General features: G+C 45.7%; 1 protein-coding gene across 2 annotated transcripts in view; it reads left to right on the forward strand.

The window, feature by feature from the left end:
• The window catches only part of ALK (ALK receptor tyrosine kinase), a 320140-nt gene that overhangs the window by 302494 nt on the left and 5659 nt on the right, over nucleotides 1-11987 (forward strand). For both annotated transcript variants that reach the window (XM_062605735.1, XM_062605736.1), the window contains 6 exons: nucleotides 721-850; nucleotides 6307-6404; nucleotides 7314-7406; nucleotides 9098-9199; nucleotides 10650-10784; nucleotides 11367-11457. In XM_062605735.1, coding sequence (XP_062461719.1) covers nucleotides 721-850; nucleotides 6307-6404; nucleotides 7314-7406; nucleotides 9098-9199; nucleotides 10650-10784; nucleotides 11367-11457 — 649 coding nt within the window. The remainder of the gene's footprint in view (nucleotides 1-720; nucleotides 851-6306; nucleotides 6405-7313; nucleotides 7407-9097; nucleotides 9200-10649; nucleotides 10785-11366; nucleotides 11458-11987) is intronic.

The following is an 11987-nucleotide window of genomic DNA, read 5'->3' on the forward strand; positions in this document are numbered from 1 at the left end:
AAAGAGGATAGGCATTACCTTCCTGTTCTATTCTTGCAAATAAAGAGGCACCAGATAGTGAAAGGCTAAATTTTCAAGAGGGTCTACACTGGTTTTCATTACCGAAATGAAACTCTTTAGGGCTAGTTTTCAGAATTGATAATAGGATCCTTTTATTTCTGTTAGACATCAGAACATAAGGTAAAAACAAACCTTAGGAGTTTGGGGTTGAGTGGTCAGAACTAAAGGTGGCATTGACTTAATGCTGCTGTCATGTCACGTGTCAGTGACATGTCCATTTCTCATCACACTGAGGTCTGGAGAAATAAGAGGCTAGACCTTGAGGAATAGCCCCTGCGTAAACAGATCCTTATGTCAGCATGTTACTTGGAACAATTCTGCCCTAGCCCAGTTTCTACCCTTTGGATAGGGAAACTGAAAGCAGACTTGTCATTTATGGCACACAAGTCTTACTGTAGCCCAGAAAGGATGCAGTATACAGGAAAAATCAGGAAAAGCAGCACTCCCCCTTCACCTCTGTTCCTGCACTGTGCAGACCGACACAAAGTGCAGGGGTAGCACTTTAGTTTTATCCAGTTGCCCTGTCTTTACCTTTGAGATTTGTTACTTTCTGGAAATAAAAATAAAAAATCCCCACAGCAAAACATTTGGATCCTTTTCTGCATCTTATGCTTTTTTGGCTCAAAGCTGTTTCGTAATTGAATCTTCCTGTCTCCACAGCAAGTTCAACCACCAGAACATTGTGCGCTGTATTGGGGTGAGCTTGCAGGCACTGCCCCGTTTCATCCTGCTGGAGCTTATGGCTGGGGGTGACCTGAAATCCTTCCTGAGAGAGACACGGCCTAGACCGGTAAGAAAAGAGAAAATTAATTCTATTTAGTAAGCTGCTGCCACAAGGCAAATACACAACTGTGAAAGAGCTGATCCATGCAGCTGCTGTTTGCCAGCATTTTAGAGGGTCAGAATATTCCTGTTGCTAGAAGACCACTGGGGAGCAGGACACAGATGTATAGGGAGTTACACAGAGATGCTTCATCCCTGGATTTTGCTAGATAGCATTGCAGATACTGTCAAAAAAAAAGAATTAAAGGGTTTTGTTTGTTTTTAATAAGTTTACTCTTGGCTTCCTCACACCAGCTGGGGGCAAGCTAGGAGGAAGCATTGAGCTAGTAATGCTAAGCCCATTATTTGAACTGCTGATCAGGTGCGTTTCTGTGGATGTCTGTCAGTGCAAGTTTGACACAGGCAAGGAGAGAATCCAGCCTGGAGCTGTTGACTTAATAGCAAATACCTTTAGTCCAGAGTTTTAAAGATTTTTTTCCCACTGAAATCAGCAACAGTAGGAAATGACAGTGAGTTAGAAATGTGAGAGAAATAAATTATGACTTCTAGAGAGGGATCAGTATTTCAGAAGAATGAAGTTTGCTCTGAGGCCATGGATCAGAAAGGCACCCAGGTGTTGTTAAGCACCAGGGCACAGCTTCATACTTCGTTTCTATGTTTTTTTTACATGGGGCAAATTCTTGGATTTTATCAGTACAAGAGACACACAAATTCGCTCTAACAGATATAAATAAGATTCTTCCTCAAGGCATCTTGAAACAGATTGACTTTGTATTTTTGCCTTGCAGTCTGGTTTTCAGACTTATGCTTTGTGTTGCACAGGAGCACCTCAGTCTTGAATAGGTTGCAGTAAAGCGTCTTCTGCCTGGTTAAGAAGGTTAAACACCCAGAAAGTGAAGATGTTTGCAAACTGAGCAAGCAGTCTTTATAAATAGAGATTGGTTTTCTGTAGCACCTAGAGATGCTCTTCTCAGCTCATACAAATGGGCTGAACTTGGTGGTAGGTGAATGGGGAAATTAATGTTTTGCAATGTGGGCTCTGCTCTCACCCATTGCAGAGCAAAATGTCATGGGCAAGGTATGCTGCCTGGTGGGTGATTTGTTTAACATTGCCAACACAGGCTGTGCTAGATGTGTGAAGTGGCAGGTGGAACAAGGATGGTCCAGGGCAAGGCATCAATCATTTTGTGATGGAAGCTTCTTTTTGGCTTGCCAAGTTAGGGAGAAAAACAAGTTCAGGATCTTGTGAGAAAGCACCAAAAGCGTTAGCCCTGAAGAGGAATTTTTACCTACTTGTAGTAAAATGATCCAGTTGCTTTTGTGGATGAAAAGCCCTTAATCTTTATAGGATGCAGTCATAGGAGCCTTCTCAGCTGAGGGGTTTCTTTCTCTTTGCCCCTACCCCAGTCGTGAGGTCCTTCTTGCAAGCCAGAGCTTCCATTTCTGTTAGTGGTCACTCTCTGCAACCCCTGTGAAAGCTAACATCAGAAGAGGTGGATGGTTCACTCAAGGCACAGCATACTTGGTATTTCTCTTTCTGCCTTCACAGTCTGTCCTTTCTTTCCTCTTCTTCCCTTGTCCTTCCTGACCTATTTGAGATTATCTGACACAGGGGCTGTTCACAGCACCTTGAAGAGCCTCACCTATTCCTGCCTTCAACTTGCTCTTCATGCTGCTGTTTTCTGCTTTGTCCCAGGCCTGTCACACTTTGGGAAAGCTGAGGTTCAAATGCAGGTGGGCAGTTGAAAGCCGAAACTGATTCAGAAAAACAGTTTCCAGTCCCTCTTTAACAGTTGGGTGAATGTGAACAGCCTTTGTGCAGACACAGACCCACATGTTTCTGCTCCACTTCTAACACCTTCCTTCTCTTTGCTCCCTATACCTGCTTGCCTTGCTTCTGCTGACATCCCATCTGGTGGCTGCCTGGCAAGAAAGACAGGATAATTCATTGTCTGGCTGCCAGGGCAGCTTCTGAGGGGTTATGGCACCTGTGAGTCCTGAGAAATCAGGCTCTGGTGCACATGTTTTACTGCTGGCTCAGAAACTATGAGGGTAGGAGACTTGACTGATGAGAGATATGTGCAGGGTGTTGTGCTCTGTGAAGTATGGGATCAAGCTGTAGAAGTGGATTTACCCTCTGCATATACTTGAGGTGTGACAGTCTGTGTACATGAGACCTGTGGCTCAGTACTGCTGATGTATCTTTGCACTGCTCTTAATGAACCCAGAGCTGCTTTGTTCCTGCTATCGCTCATTCAAGGAAGACAGGCAGAAGGTAGGCATAGCAGACTAGATATCTAGCTTTCCAGGCCCATTAAAGGAAAGACAAGGAACAGTGCAGAGTAAACAGGCTTCGATAAGCTTTGTTTCCAACAGGAACTGATTGAAAACACAAAACCTACCTGACTGACTCAGTAACAGAGGTGCACTGTTACTGTGCAGTAAGCACTGTATGAATTACTGTTGTTATTTCCCCTTGTTCTTTCCCAGTTTTGTATTTTCCAGCTGGTTTCCTTACTACCTTGTGTTTCCCACCTACTTCTGCTTTCAGCCTGATTGCAAAGGAGAGATGTATGTGTTCATTCTTTACCTTCATCCCCCAGTTGCTCTCCCCACTTCCCTGCCAGTAACTTCAAATTCATTTGCCAGTTTCAGTCAAATTTAATAGAGGTGTGAAAGGCATTAACTTGGCATTAATTCTGAGACTTGAGGAAAAAGAAAGGAGTGACCACTGAGAAAAACAGTTGTCTTGCTTGGTTTGCCACTGGCCTGTGAGATCCCATGTGACTTGAAGCAAGACATGTGCATCATGCTGCCATACAATGCCACTGAAATACATGGAAGGGAGCAGGAGAAATGGTGGAGAAGGTAAAGCGAGGGAAGGGGGAACTTCAGACACTGTAAGGGACATGAAATGGGAAGCTAGAGCTACCAAAGGAGGCGTCAGGACATGGGGTTCAGTTTAGTGGGAGATTAAGATACTGCCAGCACAGGTTATTGTGTGTTGTTCATCTGTGTTCTTCATGTAAATAATGAAAGCAATGTTCAGCCAGAATGTCATGATTTTTCTGGACTCTAGGCAAGAATGATCCGTTCATCCTTCATCAGTGATAAGATACCGGTGATTTTTGTGGAACATTGTTCTTTATGCCAGGTCTGCTGCATAAGCTCAAATTCATACTACTTTGTGGCGCCAGGGTTTACAACCCTGAAGCACTTAAGTGTTCCTTTTCTAATAGAGTTTCACATCTTCCCCCTTACCTGGAGAGAGGCAGTCTGTTAGGTTCTGAGATGCCTGGAATTGGAGCCTTCACTCAAAATTGTCCATTCTGAGAAGTTCAGTGCTGATCTTCCTCACACACAGCACAGCAATCAAAGAACAGCTCTGGAAGATAAATCGTATACAGATAAATGATTCCTTCCTTTGTGTTGTGCAGCCTGTTGCACAGAACAGTGATTACACTGAACAATACACAGAATTTCCATCACCTTTAGCAAGATTCAGCCTCACCGTAGGAGGTATTACACTTGTCTGTTCATCTAGGGAGCAAAAGCTGTAAAGGGAATCCTTTGGTGTCTCAAGGCTGCTTCCCTTGCAAAATGAATCCCAAAGCTCCATTTTTCAAACAGATTACATAGCTAAATTGTCCTTGGCTGGGCAGTCACATCTGTTTTAGGACTGTATTTAGCCAAATAAAAGGTGGAAGGAATCCATCCAAGGAGAGGAAAGGAAGGGGGGGAAAGGGAAAAGAAGAAAAAGCTATGCCGTTCATATCAGCTTGCAGCTTCAGCCTGCTGGCTGCCTTGCAGTTCAGCTCAGGTCTGGAAACAACTAGTAAAGAATTGGACTTTTTACCTGGTTTTCACTTCAGGTTTCTGACCCTTGTTAAGAAGAGGAGGAAATGGGTAGGTAGCAGTACTCATTTCCCTTTGGTTATGCCCTGAAAGGGTAAAAAAAGGCATCTGCATCCTTTCTTACTGTAGCCATCTAGTGTAGCTGGTGAGTCACTTCAACTCACAGAGGTAAAAAGATTATTCCCTCTTCCTCTCAAAAGGCGGGTGGGGAGAGAGGCTTTATGTTTTCAGGAAATGGTGGCTCTATGGAGAGTTTAGGGGGAGACCCAGTCCAGTGTTTTAAAGAATCAGTTAAGTATATATATGCAATGAACTATACTGTGCAAGTAATGAAAAACACACAGATGATACAAAGTCACAAATGGTTTTGTTTTGTGGCACAACACTGAAAATAAATAGGCTTTGTTCACAGAGATGCAGTATTTTTCAGTTATGTCATTAGTCAAGAATTGAGGCCAGGTTTTATCTCGTCTCCTCAGAAGACATTAAGTCTTTTTTAGCTTTTACCAGCCAGTGCTCACAGTTTCAGTACTGGCTGCTGCCTGCCGCAGAGCCTGGAGTTATTTCCAGTCGCAGTTAGCAGTGATTTAGGTCAGGTAGGTTGGCCAGCACAGCATCACATCAGTCTGGAGACACGTCTCATCACAACAAACTGGCTGGCAGAGTGAGCAGTCCCTGTCACTGAAGGACCCATGCTGGTTTGTGCATTGGTGGGGGAAACCCCATGGGCAGGTGTGCCTTTTGGGCACTGGGCAGAATGGCAGGTGTTAAAAGACAGAGCTTAGAGGGTGGGATAGGCTTGTTTGGTTCGGTAACTAAGGCTGATGCATACTTAGCTAGCTGTGGGATAAGCAGTCACTGCCACCCCGTTGTTTGACATCACCCTGATGGTAGTAGCAGTTTCCTCCTCTCCCACAGGACTGGCTGCAGGGATCACTGATTCACACCTCAGTGCAGAAGCTGATGGATTGGCTTCAGAGGCTGGCAAACACAAGCCAGGGCTAAGCCTGCTCTTTTCACTATAAAGCATGTGGCTCCTGCTGGCGAGAGCTGTAGACTTCATCAGAGGGGCAGGAGCAAGGAGTTGGCAGCTTTAGTCTTCCGTAGCTGTTGGCTGCACAAACCTGTGTCAGTGTTCTAAGGGGCAAGATAAAACCTACACAGATGTGGAGGAGGGAAAGAGCAAATGTGACTCATGCCATTATGCAAAATGTCATTCTCATTGTTCAAGGTGACTTCAGAGAGGAGTTAGCAATAATAAAAAGAAACTGAGTGAGGACCAGTTCAGGCTGCAGATCTCAAAGCTCATGCTGAAAATCAGAAGTATCTCCCATGAGAACGGGGGGAAATTCTTACAGGGGCATCCCAATGGAGCTGGAAAGTAGGATCCAGCTGTTCTGATTCTGTCCCTGGGATTTGTATAACATTGTATCTGCACATCCTTTGCATAGTTCATGGAAATGAATTCTCTCATGCACATTTTTGTTATCCCTTTGTGTATTAACATCTGAGCTACGTCACTTGTTCGAGAGTTCCCAGTGCTGTACTGCTGATGAATCATGCCATGTTCTTGCTTTTAACCTGCATTTGTCCCTTGTCTTTTCATAGAATCAGCCCTCCTCCCTTTCTATGCTGGACTTGCTCCATGTGGCTCGTGACATTGCTTGTGGGTGTCAGTACCTGGAGGAGAACCACTTCATTCACAGGTAGGTGAACACATCTGTGTCAGCATGGACAAGGCATGACAGATCAGCACAGAATAATGCCCTGCTTTGTATGTTTATGTCCTGCTGCACTCTAGTGGCTGGATACCTTTAAATAAGGTAGATAAAATCAGGATAATAGCAGCAGTCAACAGAAAAGCTTCTATAAATCAGGTTGAAGAGGTCTGTAGTTTTACCAGAAATTCTGAGTTTTATCTAAGTGCCTGCCTTGGATACTCTGCAAATGGAAGCACAATCTTGTGACAGAAGTCTCTGACTCTCTCCCCATTGTCAGTTTTGCTTAGTTTCCTTCCTGCTTGTCCATTGGGTAGAGAGAGATTGTAGTTCACTCTTCTGAAAGAGTTGCCCGCAAGCTATGCCTCCATGTTATTCAGATCTCGAGGTTTACTTCAGCCCAACAGAGGTGGAGCTGGAGCTTTACCTGCATACACAGGTTCAGGCCCATACCTTGTCTTCAGAGCAACACTTGCATATTGCTGTTGCCTCTGACAGTACTAGATCCATTTGACAATATTTGAACAAGCATGCCGGTCAGTGGCTTATTCCCCAGGCAGCTTGATCTTGGTACTAGTGCAATGCTGAAATCAGCCCCACTGCTTGAAGCTTCTTAGAGACTTAAAAATAGCTCCTGGGGTGAAGGGAGGCTCACAGGAGGCCAAGTCTTTCAGCTAGAAGATGTTATGTGAAGTTTAAAGAGGAAATATTAAAGAGCAGAGTTGCTCCTGCTGTTGGGTAGATTGGAAATTGGGACCACAAACACTGATTTTTCTGGCTGCTGTGGGCTCTCTGCAGCTCAGAAAAGCAGGTACTCTTCTTTGTTTTCTTTTTGGCTTGCAAAATTGTTGAATGATTAAGTGGATCTTCTGTTACTTTTCTTCCCTTTCCTTGTAGGGATATTGCTGCCAGGAACTGCCTCCTTACCTGTCGAGGGCCTGGGAGAGTGGCTAAAATTGGAGACTTTGGAATGGCCCGGGATATATACAGGTAGCAGAGCTAAGTCCAGGGTACCCACAAGTGGCAGCTCCCTAAAATGAGGGAGCAGTGTTTGCGTAGGAGAGCAGGCTTGTGTGCTGCTCTGCATGACTCTAGCAAGGCGAGACCCAAGAAACCCACTCTGATGAATCCCAGCTAATGCTTTTTTGGTGTTCACCTGTAGTGCTCTGGACACTTTTCCTGCTCCAGACAGCTTTCTTTGGAGTAATGAAGTCTGATGGTGGTGGAAGGCGTTTCCTTCCTCTTGTACTCTGTCCTCAGTTTCTTTACTTTCTCCACATTGAATGGCATTGATGTGCTCTTTTGTTCTGTGGTCCCAAGTTATTCTGAGTTTAATGTCTTTCCTTGATACTACCCCTGCCCCTTTGGTTTGGTATCATCAGTAAATCTCCTCAATTTACTTCTCATAAAGGAGGAAGGTGCAGAGGAAGGTCAGGAAAATATAATCACCCAGACTGGAATTCAGCCAGGACACAGGGTTAACTACTCTGCTCTTGCAAGAACTGCCAGGAAATCTTTAATGACCATGAGCAGTCAGGGCTGCAGTTTGATATCTCATCTTCAGATAGCACCTCCAGAAGTGTAGTACCATGTCCTGCTGTGCTGAGGAATTGATTTGCCTCTGATTTGGAGGAGGGACTACCTTGTACTCAATGACCCACACCATTTATTCCAGTGCCTTACCTTCTTTTTTTTTTTCTTGCTTGGGGATTCTCCTGTGCAATTACTAAGCCAGGCCTGGCTCTGCTTAACTTGAGATCTGACAGTAGCACAGCCTGAGATGATGCAGAGTGCTACCTTCACAACCCAAGTGTATCAGAGATGCTTTTTTTCCCCCTTCTCCTCTTTCCCTTCACAACGAGGCCCCACTCTGCCCCACTGTCAGATGGTACTCTGCTGGGACAAAGTACCATCTGTCACACTCACAATCAGCAGAACCGACTGCCAAGATGAATGCCTTGGTGCTGAGTTTTCAAAGGTGCCTCTGAAGTTTGCATATGTTTCTGTGTCCAGGAATATCCTTTGGATGCTCAGGCTGTGTAGTTATGAACAGTGATACCAGCGGGCATGAGCAACCTCCTGCAGCCACCAGCACAGGATCTGGGGCTTGTAGGTTTTGTTTTAAATGGCAATGACACTGAAGGACTGATGTAATTCCTGTTTCAGGAAGTGGGAAGCACAGGAGGTGGGTTTTGTACTACTGCCCCAGCACTAGTGGCCAAGCACCGTTCTCCTCAAGCTTCTTATTTTAAGAAAGAGGTTTGGATTTCACTTGAAGTGCTTTAGACTGTGTACATATGGAATGGCCTTTATTTTAGCTGGGGATTCTCAAGGTGTGAGAGGAGGTAGAGGTCGTGCTGTGGCTGAAAAGGGCAAGAAGATGGCTGTACCAGCTGTACTGTGTGATTAATTCACTTAAGAGTATGCAGATAACTTGGGTTCACCAGATCAAGACTAAAGTGAGGTAGATTACAGCAGTCCTTCCAGGGTCTGCCCATTTCCACTACTTTTGTGAGAAGGAACAGCAGTTCATTTCATTTCTTCAGCATTTTCTCAGCCACACCGTTTCGCCTAGATCAGTCATTCCTCTGGCTCATGATTTTAATATTTGTAATTATGAAAATCCTGAGTTAATGACATTTTCTGAATTCCTGGCTCTTTGTTTTGTTTGTTCTTTGCAGAGCCAGCTACTATCGGAAGGGTGGGTGTGCAATGTTGCCTGTCAAATGGATGCCTCCTGAGGCTTTCATGGAAGGGATATTTACATCAAAAACAGACACATGGTGCGCTTCCTTTCCTTCTCTGTCCAGTCTGTCTGTGTGAAGTGTGAATATTTTGTAAAAGCATGTTCTGGTTCATTGCTCCTGTATTAAAAAGAGAGCCAGTAATGTTGGAGGAGACAAAGCAACAGAAATGTCTGTGGTATTAGCTAGGGAATGGGGAATGTTTTTACTGTGCTCTGAGCTACAAGTGGGGGCTCAGGAGCGCAGAGCATCAGTGGGGGTTCTCGGGCATGTTACTTCACACAGGATAGCTTACCCAAGAGGAAGAGTCTGTCATAAATGATCAGGCCTCTGCTCCACTCAGTCCTGTCTCCAGCAGTGGCTGATGTCTCAGAAAAGCATAACCTGACTTTTGCATTTGTTACATCTAGTTGAACAGTGCTGACTACAAAGCAACTGTCTTTACCTGCCTGTATTGCAGACTTCACTCACTGAATAGTCAGCTGTTGATACTCATTTCAGGCTGGATCCGTGGGCTCTGGCCAGTGGGATGAGGTTCAAGAAGGCAAAGTGCCGGGCCCTGCACTTGGGCCACAACAACCCTGTGCAACGCTCCAGTCTTGGGGCAGAGCAGCTGGAAACTGCTCATGGGAAAGGAGCTGGGGATGCTGATTGATGGAGCTGAATATGAGCAGCTTGTACCCAGGCAACCAGAAAGCCACCAGCATCCTGGCCTGTATCAGCACCAGTGTGGCAGCAGGGCCAGGGCAGTGGTTTTCTCCCTGCACTCGGTACTGGTGAGGCTGCACCTCGAATCCTGTGTTCAGCTTTGGGCCCCCCACTACAAGAGAGACATTGAGGTGCTGGAGCAGGGCCAGAGAAGGGCAAGGGAGCTGGTGCAGGGCCTGGAGCAAAAGTGTGATAGGGAACAGCTGAGGCACTTGTGGAGGTTTAGTCTGGAGAAGAGAAGGCTCAGAGGGGGCCTTATTGCTCTCTACAACTGCCTGACAGGAGGATGGAGCCAGGAAAGGGCTGGTCTCTGCTCCCAAGGAGCAAGGGACAGGACAAGAGGAAACGGGCTGAAGCTGCACCAGGGGAGGTTTAGATGGAGATGAGGAACAATTCCTTCCCCAGAGGGTGCTCAGGCATTGGAACAGGCTGCCCAGGGCAGTGCTGGAGACACCATCCCTGGAAGTGTTCACACACCATGTAGCCAAGGCCCTCAGTGCCATGGGTTAGTGGTAGCCTTGGCAGTGCTGGGGAATGGTTGGACTTGATGATCTTAAAGGTCTTCTCCAACCTGGTTGATTCTGTGATAAAATGATAAAGTCCACCTTTGCAGCTGTGTAGCTTATTTGTGTCTGAATACTGCAGCAGTGATTTGCACAAGGTGCTGAGCACAGACTCAGCAAAGGGCGTTGCTGATGGTACTGCACCTAAGGGCATTGCCCCTTGGTGATGGTCATTCCCAAGTATCCTTCACTCTGTTTTCCTTTGCTTCCGTATTCAGGTCCTTTGGTGTGTTGCTGTGGGAGATATTCTCTTTGGGATACATGCCCTACCCTAGCAAAAGTAACCAGGAGGTTCTGGAGTTTGTCACCAATGGAGGAAGGATGGATCCACCTAAAAACTGCCCTGGCCCTGTGTATGAGATTTTAACTTCTGTATATTCGTGCAGATAATTTCTATATCAAATGCTGTTCTCTAGTCAGAAGTTAATGACTTTTAAGATTGATCTTATCATGGCTGTTCTGCCTTACTGGATTTGAGTGCCAGTGACTTCTCTACTATTTAATTTTGCTGTCTGTTCTGAATAATTCAGAATAATTCAGGGACCCTTTGAGAAGTACTGGCCACTGCTTGCTTGGTCAGCGATGGTACAAGATTTATCTTAGGTTGGCTGTGAAACTGCAGGTGCATAAGGGTGTTCACAGGTAGGGAAAACTTGGCTCTGTTATCTGTAGCCCTGTCTACCTTTAGTGAATTGTTCAAAGTATTCTGGGTGGGCGAGTTATTTCTCTGATGTGCTGTGAATTTCACCCCACTATTGGCCACGTTTCAGTGGTGACCAGGACATCAGTTGTCTGACTCTGGGGAAGGCAGATCACTCTGACTGATTAGAAGTCAGAGTCATGATGGGTGCTTATGTTTATTAAGCCACAGTGACCAGCTGCTATGTACCAATAGGATCTGCCATTTATGAGTATCTCCTGTTCTGCTCTTTCAGTTATCGCATTATGACCCAGTGTTGGCAGCACCAGCCTGAAGACCGGCCAAATTTTGCCATAATCCTGGAGAGGATTGAATACTGCACCCAGGTATTGCCTCCAGGGAGATGGGTGGACAGGGTTCTTCTTGAGGAATGGTCTAGGCAAGCCAGAACACAAGATGAGAAGGCAGCACTACATTTCTGCAGTCAGCAGGCCAGGGAGACTGATGTCAGCCAGGGACCAGTGGCCAGGATATTTCCTTCATTGGGTGGTTGATCCTTCTTGTCTTTCCCTGCTGTGTGTAAGACACAGGCTTACACAAGCTTACGAAGCTTTACAAACAACAGACTTGTAGCTCTGCTTCTGCTTATGAAGGAGCAGATTCCACCAAGCAAAAGAGCTGTGACAGGCCTAAATCATACACACTTCATGTGCTTCATGTCAGCCACTTCGTCCCAGTGTTTACCCTTAAGACATGGTCAGCACTGAGCAGAAATGGTTCTGGCTTAGAGCACCCTTTGGTCCTGGCTTAGAGCATGTGGCTTCTGCAGCTGTCAGCAGTTCTCTAAATCAGTGTTGGAGAAGGCAGGTGGAGACAGCCATGCTGCACATGGAGCGGGGATTCTAAGGCTCGCAGT

The sequence above is a fragment of the Pezoporus occidentalis genome, unplaced genomic scaffold (assembly GCF_034315485.1).
Source record: "Pezoporus occidentalis ecotype Australia unplaced genomic scaffold, CSIRO_AGI_Poc_V1 ctg93, whole genome shotgun sequence".
NCBI lineage: Eukaryota > Metazoa > Chordata > Aves > Psittaciformes > Psittacidae > Pezoporus > Pezoporus occidentalis.